Source organism: Manacus candei, unplaced genomic scaffold (assembly GCF_025592945.1).
Source record: "Manacus candei isolate 608988 ecotype Guabito, Panama unplaced genomic scaffold, ASM2559294v1 h1tg000036l, whole genome shotgun sequence".
In the NCBI taxonomy this organism is placed as follows: domain Eukaryota; kingdom Metazoa; phylum Chordata; class Aves; order Passeriformes; family Pipridae; genus Manacus; species Manacus candei.
Window position 1 is genome coordinate 2158302 of NW_026138084.1, and position 17360 is coordinate 2175661.

A 17360-nucleotide genomic window follows, 5' to 3' on the forward strand; every position below is an offset into this window, starting at 1 on the left:
TATTTTGGATCGGGTTTGATCCAAGAGAAAATTTTGCTTTATAAAGAAGAAAAATCTTCTGTTTGTTGTGTAAATGTGATTAACTTTTAGAAAATAAGGGAGTAACTGAGTTTGAAGTTGAGCTCACGGTTTTAGAGAAGTATTTTTTTGGCTTGCCTGTTGATCCTGTTTAGGAGAAGCTCTACCTGGCTCCACACAAAACTCTGCCTGCCTTTTTTGTGATGATTGTGATTGGGCAGTGGGTGGAATTTGGGTGGAAAAAAACGGGGGTTTTCTAAGCCTGCTTAAAAGTAGGAGGGGGGAATGACTGTGGTGCCATTGGTGGGTCACTGTTGGGTAAGAGAGTTTATACAGTGCAAAGAACTGTGCAGTGCAGGAGGGATGTCTGTGTGCAGGGTGCCTGGAATAGACCTGCCTGTGTGGTGGAACTGAGCTGTCCATTCCCAAATCTTAAACCCTGGGTGTTGTAATTGCTGTAATACAGCAACAAATTCATGCTGCTGTAATGACCTAGATAATAACCCATTTGTGTTATGCTGCAGAGAGTCAGGATGGGTGCACGGTGCTTGTGATTGCTGATGGTGTTACACAGCCACTAGATTTTTATCTATCACTCACTATTTGAGGAACATGATTGCAATCAGCCCTAAAGCAAAGCCCTTCTCAGCACTGGGTATTTTGGTTTGATGAAATATCAATATCATGCAACCCTATTGTGCTGCATACAGAAATATTAAGGAAAAAAAAAAAACCAAAGCAGTCCAACCAAGCAAATCTGGTAGGCTCTTGAAACTGGAATACGAATTCTGTCTGTCTGTAAGGTCTGTAAATCCTACTTTCATGCTCAGGGTAGGGCTGGAATTCCTCATGGGTGCAGAACAGCCTCTGGGTTTGCTGGGCTCCAGGTCAGAGGGAAGGACTCAGTGTCAGAGGGCACCCAGAGATGCTGCTAGTCCCTCAGTGAGGTGGGGATTTGGGGTGGGGTTTGCCTTGAGGCCAAGTGCTTCGCCTTTACCTGTCAGTAGTGCAACTTTTCAGAGATAATGTAAATCCCTTCCTTTTGAATTAGGCAGGTACAGACAAAGTGCCAAAGGCAGCATATTAAGAAAAGGGAGGATGCAAGAACCAAAGGCAGGCTGGTTAATTTGCCTGTGTCTGCACATGCTGGGTAGGTGCAACACTGTACAACTCAAACATCAATTTGCTCTTCTGGTGCACTGCTACAAACGACATCATTCGTCATTGCCATGGGCAGCCTCCAGTTCTCCATGTGACAAGTCTGAATGTCTGTTTTTCCAAACCAAGACCAGCGAAACAGGCATGGTTGAGCTTGCATGTGCTCTTGTGCATTTGTGTGCATCGATCCCATGTTTGCTTGCTTGAGCAGTGCCACATGTGCAGGGCTGGAGCTGCTCTGTACATGCCAGTTCTTCTTCTGCATGGGCAAGATCTCCCCATTTATAGGGATGTGGCTGTGGTGTCAGGGTACAGAAACTGTGCTGCATTTGAGACAACTATTTACACTCAAATGGGAACTGAATTCTTTAGTGTTTGCCCTAAAGCTGCCTTAAATCTCTGAATAGTGCTTGATCTTCAAGCAGTTGGACTCTGGCATTTTTGCATGTAGTAGATGAATAAATCAGGAAGCCTGTATTGATTTAACAAACTGTGGAGACACATTTTTGACTGTATATTTCTTGCTCCTTTAGTATGTGTTTGAATTGATGTGAGCAGTTTTGAAACTTGAATTTCTTTAGTCAAGGTGTTAGAAAAGTAGGGAATTTTTTTGTCCATTGTTCTTAGAGCTTTGATCCTCTTCCAGATTTACCAAGTCATCTGCATTTGGCGTGGGCTGGCAGAAGAATGACTTTGCCACTTCTCTGGCATGTTGGTTAGCTTTGGTAGAGGCTGCTACACAAGGAGCTGCTACAGGAGGTGACAGCTTCGTACAGACGCTTGGTGCCTTGTTCAAACTTGAGTTTGGGGAGTCATCTTTGGAAATGCGTTGCTGGGAGCAGTTGAAGAGAGTTGCTTGGCCATGGTACACCCTGCCTTGCTAAAATATGTCTTAGAAGAGGAGTTGGTTGATGCTCAGGATGTGACTGTTAGAGAGCTGTATTGCTGCTTAGATCTGTGAATCAGTCTGGCCTTTAAAGGATGCTCAAGAACCTGAGCACTGACTTTCTTGATAGTTCTGAGAGGCATCATAAATAACCCAAGACCTTCTGTGAAGATTCACTGTTAGACTGAAAATCCAAAAGTCTCTTTTATTTCAGTGTCTATTCCCTGTTGGTTGTCTCTCAGGGTCCAGCTCTGCTTACTTGTTTCCTTTTAACCAATCCTCAAAAATGTCCCATGAAGTTCAAAAGGGAACTCAAACTCTTCTCAGCTGGATCCCATTGCCTGTACCTAATGCAAAGGAATTTCTGTAAAAGACACATGCATAAGTTACATGAAATTATATGCAAATCCCTGGCCATGTTTAGTTTACAGTGAAAGGAAATGTGTGCAATAAGAAGAATAAAGCACCAGTAGGTCGTTGCTTTTCATTGGGTGAGGTTGAGCAGTCAATATTGCCTCTTCCCTGCTTTCTGCGCCGCAGTGCTGAATGAGGAGCCAAATGCACGTGTACCTGGGACTGCATCCGTGTGCTTCCTGCAGTGTGTGCACTATGCCCCCTTCTCCCACTTCAGTGGCATTCACTCCTGAATTTTGACATTCCTTCTCTCTCCTGTAGGACGGGCGGAGCCCACGTCCCATCCCTCTGCCCGGCTACGAAGTCAGTTTACCAGGTTCTGGTGAGAAGTTTGAAGTGAAGCACGTCTTTAAGCTTTGCCAGTCCCACCAAACTCTCTATTTCAGTGCAGAAGATGAGGAGCTGCAGATGAAATGGATGGAAATTCTCACCAAAGCCGCCAAAGGGGAGACTGAGGATACAGCTGAAGGGCTCAGCAACCCATAGAGCAAGTTCCATTTAGTTTCTTTCCTACATGCTATAAATGATCACTTGAATTTGGTATTCATGGCACTTTGGAATCTGTATGGCTTTATATTTTCATGTGTCTGCATAGAAAATTCAGTGGTTTCTTGCCTTTTATTGTACATTTTCCACGTCCAGTAGTTCCCTGCCATATATTATGTTAAAGGAAAAAGTAGCTGTAGTTGTTGGTGGTGTCGATGCTGGTTTTAAAACAAAAGACAAGGAGCAAAGCATTAATTTTAACAAAGGTAATGGAAAACCATCGGTCTTTTGTTTTCCTAAATGTATATTTTCCAGTCCTTTTTATTGCTGTTGAGTGCAGGATGTGTATAGTCTGTGATTAGTTCTATAAATGCTGCCTTTTAAGTTAAATGTTGTAAAGGCTTGTGCTGGCCACTGACATTCCATTCTCTGCCTTTCCCTCCTGGTAAAAGGTCCTTGTGAAGTGTGAGCAATGTACTGAGTATTTTCCCTTTGCTAAAACTATGTCTCTGCTATTTTGAGATGACCTGTTCACAAGACAAATACTGTAGAAGGGACTTGTTAAAATGACTGCAAATGGTGCAGAATAGAACATTAAGAAGCCTCAATGATTTTAAGCATTTATATTATTGATTGTTTTCGTTTGGAACCAATGCCTTCCTTTCTTCTATTGGAACCCGTTTTGATGTAAGTGAACAAACATTTTATACTGCCAACTGGGTAATGATCAATAAACAAGAACATTTTTAGTACACACCATACAAAAAGGTGACTTTTTTGTTGTATTGGTTAATTTAAGTGGGCTAGGTTTTATTTATATAATTTGTAAATAATGTTACATAAGTATTTTAAGAATTTTTAAAAGACTTCAGCTGAATAACAGGATTTAGTGCATAGTATAAGAGATATTTGTATGAATTGAATTTGTAATTTACTTTTCCTGTTCACCTGTGTTTATCTTATTTTCAAACTTAAATGCTTATCTATTTAAATAAAATTTCCTGCAGTTAACTCCTGAGCCAGATTTCCAAGGCACAGCAAGGTTTAGGTCAACATTTAATATAGGTTTAAAAAAAAAAAAAATCTAAAAAAATCTAAAACAAAAAAAAAAAGGCATGTCTGTTCCTGGTGGTAGTAAGCATGTAGTATCGATCAAAGTGAAATAAAATATGTCACAGTGCTGTATTTTTAAATGGTTTGGTTTAACTTTTGTTTTCTCTTCAGCCTTCTGCATTTTCTGATATTGGTAGCGAGGAAGAGCTGCTCCATACAGCCAGAGCTTGTTAGGATTGTTGAAAATTAGTGATCTGCATGAGTGAGTATATTTCAGACCTACAGAAAGGGACTTATCCTTGTTTGGGGTTTGGTTTATTTTTTACGTTGATGTAATAAATCATGTGTCTGAAGTCCATGATGATAAAAAATTAGAATCCACGTATTTGATTTATCTACTGGGAAAATTTCATCAGACTTGCATTTTCCCTCTCCTCCCTACCCGTCACTTCCCATCAGTCAACACGGAAAAGATTTCTTGAAGAGTAATTTGTAGCATGAGAAGGAATTGTTTTCAGTGTGTGTTATTTCTTCTCCCAAACTTCCTTGAAAATATAATGGGATAGAGTGTTTGCCTTGAAAATTTACTCATTTAATAACATTTCTTTTTTGGAGGTGGGGATTTTCTTCTTTCTTTCTTTCTTTCCTTCTTTGGAGAGTTTCTTTGTTCCAGTTTATTTTGTTTTAAAATTTTTCCTTTTTTATTCTGCTTGCTTGGTTCTTTTTCTTTGATACCAAGAGAGGAATGGGAAGGGAGAATGGTAAACCAAAACAAAATTGACACATCTCAGCCCATCCTCCAGTTTCTGTTTTTATTAACCAAGAAAAGAAACCACTTTGGTACACTCTTTTTTTCCCCCAATTTTTCCCCATTTTGTTATTTTTTTTTATAACCAAGTGTGTCAAAATACACATCTTTAAAAACAATTTAAAAAGAATTATAGAGAATATCTGTAGTGTAGCTGCAGTGTTGACACACAGTGGCACCCGGGGACATTTGTGTCCAGGTTCTCATGCAGCAGCTTTGTTCCTGGGGTGTCTGTCCACTCTCAGGGCACACATCAAGGAACCTGCCTGAGGAATATCTGCTCTATCACTAGGCCCTGAATCATCATCATCAGGAGCTTTTGTTGTTTAAAGCCAGCAGAGTAAACCCTGTCTGCAAAACAAATACAAGCCCATCTTTTAATAATACAGAGAATAATCACTTCAGACTTCCTTGAATCCCAGTTAATTCGTGTATCAAACATCAGTAGGTGTTTCCTCTCAAGCAGTGTTCTTCCCTAGGGTTTGATTACTGTCAGGGTGCAGGTTACAGGAAGCAGTGGTCAGTCTCATTTTTATGTTCTGTTGATGGAACTGGAATTTTTAATTAAATGACCCCATTGGGTGGAGAGTTGTAACTGAGAAACTCATGATGTTGGTAAGTGGAGTGAGGGGGGTGGTGAGCAGTCCTTAGTAATTGAGTAGCTCAGAGGAGGGTGATGAAAATGTCAGGATTTCTTTTCGATGGTTGAGGAAAGGAGGAGGAGATCTCCTGCTTCTTATAGAGGACACTAGATTTCCAGAATTTTGGCTGTTATTCAAGAAGAACTCAAATGATACAACTGGAAGTATTATTCTCAAAGAATCATATTATATTGTTTTTGAAGCAATTCTGAAATAATTGAGTATCTTTATTAATTTATTTGGTTATTCGAAGAAAGCCATCAGTTTAACAGGCATTTATCGAGGCACAAAGTGAGCTCTGAAACATGAATATTACCTTTTACTCATATGAAAGGCAGCAATGCTTTTTTCACGTTCTTTGGGATGAGGAAACAAATGTGTCACAGGTAAGTGGTGCGTGGGAGATACAAGGTAACACGGTTGATGGAGGACAAGGTCAGGGTGGGTAATGGTTTCTTCTGGGGGGTTGGGGGTATCAGCTGGGCTAGGGCCTTAAGAGGTGCTCGAGCCCCGGGTGGGTACAGGGACTGGAACAGTTTTGTTTGTTTGTTTTTGGCTCACTTGCAGCCACTGCCCGTGCTCAGTATGTTCTGGATATATTTGTTACATCCTGCAAGGGTGGTGAGGACAAAGGGTTGTTCCTGGGTGTTTCCCTGGGATTGAATATAGATGGGTGCAGAATGCCAAACAGACCATCGGCTGGTGCGCTGTGAACTTAACTTTAAACTTCAAACCCAAAAGGGGCAGTATCCCAAGGAGGAGACTCCAAGTTAACAATCTCTGATCAGCCACAGTGAGAGACAGATTCCAGGCAAATCTTCAAACTAGGCTCGAAAATCATTCTATAGATTCTATAGATCCCTCTCCTGAAGCACTTTGGCACCATATTAAAAACAGCATCCAGCAGTCCTCTGAAGAATCCTTAGGGTTCTCCTTCAAGAAGAACAAGGACTGGTTTGATGAAAACAATCAAGAGATCCAAGAATTGTTGAGGAAGAAGAGAACTGCTCATCAAGCACACCTTGCACTGCCTTCCTGTCACGTAAGAAAAGCAGCCTTTCGTCTCGCATGCAGCAAGCTCCAACAGAAACTCTGTGACATCCAGAACAAGTGGTGGATCAGTCTTGCTGAAAAAGCTCAATTATGTGCAGATATGGGTGATCACAAAGGATTCTATGAGGCCCTGAAAACAGCATATGGGCTCTATATACCAGGTACAAAGCCCTCTACTCTGCACAGATGTTCAAATCCTTCTGACAGATAAAACCTCCATTCAGAATCGATGGTCTGAACACTTTCAGACTCTCTTCAGTACCGACTGTGTAGTCCAAGACTCAGCTATTCAGTCCATCACACAACAGCCAGTGAAGAATGAATTGGATATTGCCCCCACTTTGGGAGAAACTCTTAAGGCCATACAGCAGGTGAAAATCAGCAAGGCAGCTGGGATTGATGGAATTCCACCTGAAATCTGGAAACATGGGGACCAAGCACTCCATGCTAAATTTCACAAGTTTGTGGTGAACTTGTGAACTACCATCAGACCTTCGTGATGCAGTCATCATCACTTTGTATAAGAAGAAAGGTATTAAATAAGACTGTTCAGATTACCATGGTATTACTCTGCTCTCCATTGCTGGCAAAATCCTGGCAAGAATACTCTTGAACAGACTAATACCCACTATAGCAGAAGGAATCCTTCCTGAAAGCCAATGTGGTTTCAGAACCAACAGGAGTACCATGGTGTTTGTTCTCAGACAACTGCAAGAGAAGTGTAGGGAACCGAACAAAGGTCTCTGTAACCTTTGTTGATCTCACCAAGGCTTTTGATACTGCGAGCAGAAAAGGTCTGTGGCAGATTTTGGAACATTTAGGTTGTCCCTCCAAGTTCCTTAAAATGATCATCTCACTCCATGAGGATCAGCACGGCCAAGTCAGATATGGCAACACACTTTCTGAGCCCTTTCTAATAACCAGTGGTGTGAAACAAGGCTGTGTTCTCGCTCCTACCCTATTCACAATCTTTTCCAGCAGGATGCTCCAAAGGGCCATGGCAGACCTCGAGGATCAGGACGGGATCTACATTCGATACCGTACTGATGGAAGCCTTTTCAACCCAAGGCAACTGAAGGCCCACACCAAGACCTTAAACCATCTTGTCCAGGAGCTGCTTTATGCTGATGACGCCACCCTTGTTGCCCACACAGAAGCAGCTGCAGCGTTTAACATCCTGCTTTGCAGAGCTGCTGAGCTCTTCGGGCTGGAAGTCATCTTAGAGAAGACAAGAAGTTCTCCGTCAACCTGCACTTCAGGAAGTCTTCCATCATCCCCATATCACCATTGGCCAATCAGAGCTCAAATCAGTCCAGCAGTTTAATTACCTAGGCAGCCTCATCTCCTCAGATGGTGAGATTGATGGGGAGATAGACAACAGGTTAGCAAAGGCATAGAGAGCTTTGGAAAACTCCATAAAAGAGTTTGGTGAAATAAACACTTGAAGAAAAGCACAAAGATCAGTGTTCACAGAGCCATAGTGCTGTCTACTCTCTTATATGGATCTGAATCATGGGTCATCTACAGCCACCACCTGCGACTCCTGGAACGCTCCATCAACGCTGCCTCTGAACAATCCTAAACATCCCCTGGTCAGATGATGTGACCAATCCATCTGTTCTAGAACAGGCAGCAGTCACAAGCATTGAGGCCATGTTGCTGAGAACACAGCTGTGCTGGGCAGGGCACGTCTCCAGGATGAAGGACCAACCACCCCCTCCCTAAGATCGTGCTCTATGGTGAACTTGCCACTGGCTGCTGCAAGAGAGGAGCCCCAAAGAGAAGATAAAAGGACTCCCTGAAACAACATCTCAGCCTTGGCCATATTGATCACCAGAACTGGTCTGCTCTGGGCTCCAACCAGGAGGTCTGGAGACACCCCATCTATAACGCTGCTGATGCCTTTGAGAACGCAGCAGGATCACCCTTGAGGAGAAAAGACAACGCAGAAAGAATCGTGCCTTGCAGAATTTACCACCTAAGGAGTCTTTCTGCTGTGCCTTTTGCAATCAGGCGTGCCTGTCTCATATTGACCTCTTTAGCCACCAGTGTGTTTGTAACAAACATGGGTAGAGCCCTTCCCAAATCTTTGTTCACGAAGCCCAGCCATGATACATCCTAGGAGAGTTTCCCAGAACCAGCTGCCCACCCATACTGAAACTGGAGATGAAAGCTGGTGATTCAGCCTCTCCGACAGCCCTGTTACGTCCCTCGTGGCCTTTCAGCAGCACCATGGAACATTTCCCTGCTAAATATAAATGACTGTGTCCCCTGAAAACAAGCACCTTCCCTTTTTACATACCTACCATTTCCCTTTTTCTGTTCTTCAGCCCATGTGGGGCATGGCGAGGGTTTTCACTGGGCTTGGACTCTGCTCTAGGTGCTGCAGGAGTCGTGGTGGAGGTTGGTGGAGGGATTTCATGCTCCTGTAAAATGAAATCTTGCTCAGACAAGCTTTTCACAGAGCCAGTTGCTGGCTGTGCTTGTAGATCATGTGTGATCTGAAGAATTCTGTTTGGTGTCTCTGGGGAACTGTAACTAGCTTTGGGGATGACTTGCTCAAATGCAGCAAAACAAACCTTGGCCGTCTTAGAATTACTGCATTTGAGCACCAACAGTGTGCAGGAGTGTTACTGAGACAAATCTTGCCACAGTGGTTCTAAATTCAGACAACAAGTCCTCCAACCTGGAATAATCTGTATTAGCTTCACCAATGGATTTAAAGGAATTTAGGAAAAATCTGGTTTGAGAGCAGCATATGCATGGAGTGTGCACTGATCAATGGGAGTCATGTGCAACTTGATAAGGAAACAAATGGAAATCCCAACAATTACAGAGACACTGTGCTCCTGTGTGTAGACTGCACGCACTCTGTGTTAGAAAACCGACTCCCAAGTCCCCAAATTTGTCATGTGGACCTGCTATGTCTGCAAATGTTGAGTAACTTCCCTATGTTTCAGGAACATGCTCTGCAGACATGGGGGTTTCTTAGTTCCCCAGTCGGATCTAAGAGGTTACATCTGGTCTGTAATAGTGTCTTTAAGTCTGAAAAGGAGCAGGCAGTTATCCCACCATCTCAGACTGGGCAGGAATCTGTCAATTCTTCTACCTTGTGTTACAAGAATTAGCCATTTGCCCTATAGCTGTGACTTGCAAGAAGAGGTTAAACTGGAAAATATGATGTTGTCCCAGTTCTAGTGCTGAAGGAGATGCTTTCAGATTCCAAGCTGAAGCTGGCAGTGTTTGCTGTGAAACTGGTGACAGCTGACTTCCAAGTTGGGTAAGAATAACTAAACACCATGTCTTGGCCCCGTGGATGCGTTATTGATTTCACTCTCCACGTAGGGCAGCACATTTTTGCTTTGATAAAAGGCCCAGTATTGACTCTGATTATACTGAAGCTGTAAAGGGATCTCTGGTAGTTTTAATTTTTCAACACTTTGAAATTGCCTGTGGTGTTAAGTTATAGTAGTCTAGGTGCTTTGGGCAAATCTGGAAGCATTGGGACATTTCCACGGGCAGTCATGGGTAGGAATTTGTCTTAGGAAGTCCAGTGCCATAGTGCTGTTCAAAGGATGGACAGTCCCCTTAATTTTTTGACAAGGAAAACTGTATTTTGGAATTTTGTATTTTAGAAGTCTTTTTTTCATTACACTAAATACTGATGAAACCACACCAAGGAAAAAGGGAGTAACACAGCGATAGAATTAAAATAGGGAGACCTTTCTACTGGAAACAATGTGAAAGGGAAATACACTGAGTATTTAACTCAGAGTGTATATAACTCTTAAGAGTATATAGTATATAGTGTATATAACTCTTAGAGTAAGGTGGAACTTCAGGGGTTGTGGTTCAGCAGGTGGGGAGAGAAAGCAACAACAGACTAGTTTTAGTAGCAAAATTGGTTGTTACAGGAGAAAATCTGATGCCTGTTCCTTAGGCTGTGCCAGAGACACCCATTACTAAATTAATCACTGGTCCTGTGCACGTTCAGTTCAGCTGGGCAGAGCTAGACCTATTTGCAGAACTTGAGTGCCCAGAGAAGAGTGTATGGACCACGTGCTCGTCAGTTCATGTGAGGAACTCCCTTTTGATAATCAAGCTCCAAGTCCCTCTGTTAAACCAGTGCCAAAAAGCATCAAATTCTTGGAGCTGGGTGGCAAAAGGTCTCCTTGAAGTCGTGTTCAGTGACAGGGTGAGATTGGATTGATTTAATCAGCCACTGCAGGCTTGTCTGCCTGAGTTTGTCAGTAGAGTGTGACACAGGGCTGTGCCCACGTGCTGCTGCGTATCAGTAGGAAGGGGACTTGCCATACTGCTTGTGTTCATAAAAGCAAAGCTTAAAGGTAAGTGGATGGCAAAGGGAGCTGGGGCACACCTGTAATCATCTCACAGTCGTTGCACAAAATGAGGCAGTGGAGAGTAACTCCCTCAGTTGTGTGGATCTGAATCTTCCTTGGAGCAGCTCATCCTGTGCACTTGAATGCATCTCACAATGCCTGTAGAGAGGGAGAAAAACATCTACAGACAGAGGACATTCTGAACATGGCCCAGTTCTGAAGTCTTTTGTTTTGCAGTGCAATGTTTCTCCAGTAATTTCAGGACAGGGGGACAGGGTTGAATGGTTTCTGCTTAGAAAAATACTGTCTTGCTCCCATTTTCATTATCCAAGGAGTTGCAACAGCAAAGATTTCTGCTGTAAGCCAATAGATGGTATCATTATAGGATGTTATCAAATAAATTGCTGGTGGGGATTTGAGACGGGAACACTGCCAGTGGTTTTGCTGAATTAATGGTCGTGTACTTATGTGTGACTGGAACTGAGGAGTGATTGGGCCTAGTAATGCACAGCCTGTGGAGGAATTCCCAAAATCATGCTGGTTCATGGCTTTTTAAATAAACCAGAAGGGAAGAACCCTCATGGAGCCCTTGTGTCCATAGTTAGGGCTTAAGGCAGTCAGATGAGGGAATGTGCTACAGCTGGGGAAAAGGGGTGACCAGAGTTCCTAGATACATGTTTCAGTATAGCATTAGGGAGTGTATTGCCAGGTGAGAAACCAACGGGGCTGTGTTGTTTCCTACAGCCTGCTGATCATCCACAAGGATCATCAGATCCTGCTGGAGCCAGTCCAGAGGAGGCCACGAAGATGCTCCAAGAGCTGGAGCCCCTCTGCTCTGGAGCCAGGCTGGGAGAGCTGGGGGTGTTCACCTGGAGAAGGGAAGGCTTCAGGGAGACCTGAGAGCCCCTTCCAGTGCCTAAAGGGGCTACAGGAGAGCTGGAGAGGGACTGGGGACAAGGGCCTGGAAGGACAGGACAAGGGGGAATGGCTTCCCACTGCCAGAGGGCGGAGATAGATGGGATATTGGGAAGAGATTCTTCCCTGTGTGGGTTTTGAGGCCCTGGCACAGGTTGCCCAGAGAAGCTGTGGCTGCCCCATCCCTGGAAGTGTCCAAGGCCAGGTTGGATGGGGCTTGGAGCGACCTGGCAGGGGGTTGGAATGAGGTGGTCTTTAAGGTCCCTCCAAACCCAAGCCATACTGGGATTCTGTGATTCTAATGAAAACTAGAAATTTGTGTGATTTTTAAAGCCGCAACTCCCCGGGGATGTGAAAAAAAGGTCAATAAATTATACACAGAGAGAGAAATGGCAAGGGAAGAACTGAATGAAGTTAGAGGGGAGAAAAAAGAGATCCTGAGGACAGATGCTCACTGGTGAAAATAAAAGAGTGTGTGTACCCTGAGAAGTTTTTCCCCTTTGCTTCAGCCGTTGCAAAGAGACACTTCACCCCAACCCAGTTGTAGATCCCAGAGAGATCTCTTAAGAAGGTGTTTTACTGGCTGTTATAGATGATCTTGAAGGTCTCTTCCAACTGTGGGGATTCTGTAATGGAATGAGCTCCTGGGTTTCATTAGTATTAATTCAGCGCGGTATCGGTCACTCACTGAGGATCTACTGTAAATAAGGCATCTCTCTGCCTCGGGGAAGGAAGGATCTCTCAACCTCAGGTAAGGAATCTCCAACCTCCCAGCTCAAGGGGGGGTCACCACCATGCAGCCACGCTGCTGGGCAGGGAGAGCTCAGGGAAGGCTCACTTAGGCTGACATATTTATGGGATAAAGTGGCCCTTTGTGGGTTTCCTGGGGGAGTTCATGGCCTGGCTGCAGCTCAGCCCTTTTCCTCCTTCAGAACCTGTACCAAACCATTTCTGGTTTGGTTAAGGGGGTCGGCTGCATCCGCCACACTGACCTTTAAAAATCTTTCTAAATATAAAAAGAAGGCAAAAGGGGGACATGGCGCCTTGCTGAGCCAAGAGCTGGAGCCCTCTCAAAAGGGAAAGATTTTCTGTGAAGGGACTGATAAAACTGTGGTGCTACCCTTGCAAAGCCTTGTTCCTTTAACAATCAGCCAATCACAGCAAGCTGAACAAATATAAAAAATGTAAATTTGCTGATGAGACAAATCTGGAAACAAAGATGATGACAGGGGTCTCTAAAACATGCCACATTCTTGCTGCACTGCCAAGTAGGGAAGAAAAATAGCATTCTAGCAACAAAACAGTGAAGAAGATGCAATAAACATTTTCAGGATAAGCAGGAGCGCACAAAACCAGAAGAATGCTTCCATCCTCTCTGGGCCACACACTTTCCATTGCTTTTATTGTCCCTGTGCTTTGACTTAGTTCTTTTTCTCATCACTGCAAGCAGGTTACTCCTCAAATCTCCTTTCTTGTCCTTTCCCTGAGTTGCACATGTCCCGTTCCTGCTGCCACAGGTGTGTCCCACAGATCTTTTAAAGGTCCCTCCCACTGGGACTGCTTCTCAGTCTCACAGATTTGAACAGTTAAGTGCTGTGTGGTGCTGGTTTAGCGTCTTTCAGAAGATACTTTAATTAGCCCCTGTTCATTAAATACACTCTGTGGTTGCTAATGAGGTCTCAAATTAACATCTTGGTAACAAATACCTGATGCTGCTCCTTGCTGTGTGCAAGTGCATAACTGTGTTGCAAAATGGGAATTCTTCCTGCTGAAAAAAATAGTTTTTACCTCTTTTAACCTGGGTTACTTTATGCCTGATGCTGCCACTTAGTCATCTTCTATTTACTCCTCCTCTCCCAGCAACACAAAGTAGGAAAGAGGAATGTATGGCTGAGCTCTGCAAGGTGTTAGCATTTTATGGGCCACAGTTAGCTGAGCTTTCCCCCATCACAGTGCAATGTCTTGGAGTTTTACTTTCCAGCACAGAACTGTTAGCCACCGTGCAGCCACAGACGTGTGAAAGCCAGATGAGAGTTCAGATAAAACCTGTGCCCATCCTGCTCCATCTGAGCACTGCTCTTTGTGGGTGCTGGCTGAAATGAGGGTGGATTTTGGGGCTTTTCCCTTACCTGTGCAGATGGGAACCTTCTTCCACTGTGATGGGCAGTAGCAGTAACTTCATCTGCTGTAACCATGCCCTGTGAGGTTGTTGATCCCCCATCCCTGGAGGTGTCCAAGGCCAGATAGGACAGGGCTTGGAGCAACCTGGGATAGTGTATCAGGGGTTGGAACTGGGTAATCTTTAAGGGGCCTTCCAATCCAAACCTTTCCATGACTCTGTGAGTCTTTCCTCCTGAGGTCTAGGTCTCCAGAGGCACAAATTCAATGCCACTTCCCTTCCCAACTCTTTTGTGTCTACACCCATGAAACAACTGCTTGCAAATTAATAAGATCTGGTTAATGAGCTGGCCCAGGAGGGCTGAGCTGCTCGCAGTGCCTGGCTGAAGGAAGACCCTCAACAGTGTACTTGAGTGCCTGTGGCCAAAAGCCAGATGTGCTCAGGAAGCTGGCAGCTTCTGGCTGGTGCCAACTGGTATTCCCCATCTCAGTACTGTCATACTCACTCCCAAAACCACGTTAACTCTGAAAAATGTCTCCTGGATGCCTGTAAGTCCTTTATTATCCAGCAGCATCATACTTGAAAGTGAGTAGTTGCTGGATATTTGCACTTGTGTTTTGACAGTGGATTTATTTTTTCAAATTTATGGATATATGCCACTTTTATCTAGTGAGAACCGACAGCATGTTGTTTGGATATTAATCACAGCCATCCCACCATGACAGGCTGTTTAAGCTTAATCTCTTTTATTTTTATGTTTCTATCACCGATGTCTATAAAAATCTGTCCTGGGCATGCCAGTTCTGCACAGGAGAGCTGAAATAACTGGCTGCAGTTCAGCTGGGTACTAAAGGCTGAAGGGATAGTGAATGAAGAGAAAATAAGAAGCCCTGGCTGCACTGGGGGTGCTGTGGGAAACTGTGGGATGTGCTGGGGTGAGGGTGTGCACTTCTGCACCCCATCAATGGTCCAAACACCATTTACTCACACCTACTCGCCTTTCAGGTGAGTATATTTCTTTCCTCTCCAACCCCCCCCCCGCCCCAAATATATGAATTTTGACATGGAATATGTATGGAAATTGAATAAATAAAAAAATTAAAAATAAATTAAAAGGAAGTTATCACAACGAGTGCTGCTGGCAGAGATCCAGCCAGATGGGGAGGCTGAGCTCCTGTCTTTGCCTTGTCCCTCAGCCACCACCTCCATCCTGCTCACCATTTGCTCATGGAGCAGCTCTGTGCCCTCGGGGAGGGGTTCCAATGCTCACCTTCACCTTCGCTCCAGGGAAAGGAGAGTCATCCCAAAAGTGAGTAACACACGAAAAAGGGTAAGATTTCCAGCCTATTACTCATTTATGAGCCTTAAAGTTGTTCCAGGTGATGGTGTTGTCATCTTCTGCACCAGAATGTTGCTGCCTTAGAGCTCACCAATAATGGTATCTCAGTACCAGAACTGCCAATAATCTAAATGGTGATTTCTAGTAACTGTCAACAATCGGGTTTAATTACCACCATTAGCACTTTCTGTAACGGGCAGGCTTCTTAGAGAGTTTTGCACGAGCTTCAGATAAATGGAAAAGATAAAAGGAGCCGGCAGTGGAAGGAAAATAATCGATAATTAACAAGTGTGGAGCTTTGGTTTATGGCCGCTTGCTGAAAGAGTTTCCTGTGAACACAGTACCTAATGAAACACGAAGTTAGAACGTGCTTTAGGTCTAATTTATTTTAGGTGGACTAGAAGAAATAAATATCTTTTCACGATCAGTGAGTGGTTCATGCTCTGGTTCAGCCTCACCAGTTCTGAAACAGTTTTACATTTACAGAAGGAACAGCCTCATCTTGTCCACAGTACGACCTTGAATTCAGCACTTCAGTGTCAGTTCAAGTTTCCTTTTGTGCTCAAGGAGCTTTTTGGTTTGGGTGATTAGTTCACAGCTACAGTAGAGCTCGAATAGGATCTGTGAAGGCTGCTTGAATCACAATCAATCTGCATCCTTCTGGAGAGCACTGCAAATGGTATGTTTAATAGCATTTTTAATAGATCCAATTGCCTGTTACTCAGAAATTCATCAATCTAATGCTCCTTTTGGTTAATGCAGAATGCAGGAGTTGTGCAATCTGCCCACACTGATAACAGACTAGACTCGGAGAGGAAACTGTATTTTGAGTCCTGTGGTTCAGCTTAAATTAATGGCTTTGTTTGCTGAAATGGGGGAAATGGAGGTATTTCCCTTACTTGTAGTCTCACAGTTTGAAACCATATCCTGGCTGCTCCGAAATCCTGCGATAAAATTCCTTTTGACCTCTCTTTAGACCTATTTTTCCTTTGTGAAATACAACATTGCATATCATTGCATGTTCGAAGTTCCCCAGCCCAGCAAAGTGGGGGCTTAACTCTAGGGATAAATGTTCTCAGTCAATAGAATTCCTCCCTATCTTTCTGCAAGCATGTGAGTTTCATGGATTTTAGGTTTTATTTCTAATTCTCTGCAGCACTAACATGGAAATTTTGTCACCTCCTTCCCAGCACTCACAGCAGACACTTGCTGGCCCAGTTGGTTCAAATAACTGGCTACCCAGGGCAGTGATGGAGTCACCACCTCTAGGGGTTTACAGGCATGTAGATGTGGCACTTGGGGATATGGTTTGGTGGTGGGCTTGGCAGTGTTAGGTTTACTGCTGGACTCTATGATCTTTTTCAATCTAATCAATTCTATGATTCTGTAGTGTCAGGATTTTTTTTTGAAAGTGGGTCAGTGTCCTTGTTTTGTCTGGTACAGAGTTAAATTCAAAACAGAGCTGGCACAGTGCTGTGTTTTGAATTTAGTATAAGAATGATGCTGATAACACAGTGATGTTTTAGTTGATGCTAAGTCGTACTTACCCTAAGCCAAGGACTTTTTCGTTTTCCATGCACTGCCAGTGAGCTGGCAGACAAGAAGCTGGGGTGGAGCATGGCCAGGACAGCTGCCCTGAACTGACCAAAGGGATGTTCCATATAACAGAACGTTATATTCAGTGTGTAAAGTGAGGGGAAGAGGGAGGAAGGAGGGGACATTCAGAGCAATAACATTTGTCTTGCCAAGTCCCCATGACACCTGATGGAACCCTGCTGTCCTGGGGATGGCTGAACACCTGCCTGCCCATGGGAAGTGGGAATGAATTCCTTGTATTGCTTTGCTCAAGTGCACAGCTTTTGCCTTCCCTGTTAAACTGTGATTACCTCTGTGAGTTGTCTCAGTTTTACCCCTCCAGTTCACTCCCCCATCCTGCTGGGGGTTGAGTGAGAGGCCATGTGGGGCTGAGTTGCTGGCTGGGGTTAAACCACAACAATCAGCCAGAACTATTAAAACACAAAGGAATAAACTCTGCCTCTCAGTGTTGTCCAGGACAGCCTTGTGTCAGCATCCCTCCCCTGCCTTGCTGTGCAGTGTCATCCCAGTGTGGAGGTGCAGAACCTGCCACCA

At 44.0% G+C, this 17360-nt stretch overlaps 1 protein-coding gene across 8 annotated transcripts in view; it reads left to right on the top strand.

The window, feature by feature from the left end:
- The window catches only part of FGD3 (FYVE, RhoGEF and PH domain containing 3), a 107513-nt gene extending 103792 nt beyond the window's left edge, over nt 1–3721 (top strand). For 7 of the 8 annotated variants that reach the window (XM_051793235.1, XM_051793238.1, XM_051793236.1 and 4 more), the window contains exon 19: nt 2738–3721. In XM_051793235.1, coding sequence (XP_051649195.1) covers nt 2738–2962 — 225 coding nt within the window. In that variant the 3' untranslated portion in view covers nt 2963–3721. Of the gene's footprint in view, nt 1–1069; nt 1169–2737 lie in introns of all 8 variants that reach the window. The other variant, XR_007905481.1, reaches the window with a different exon arrangement.
- Nucleotides 3722–17360: the final 13639 nt, after the last annotated feature.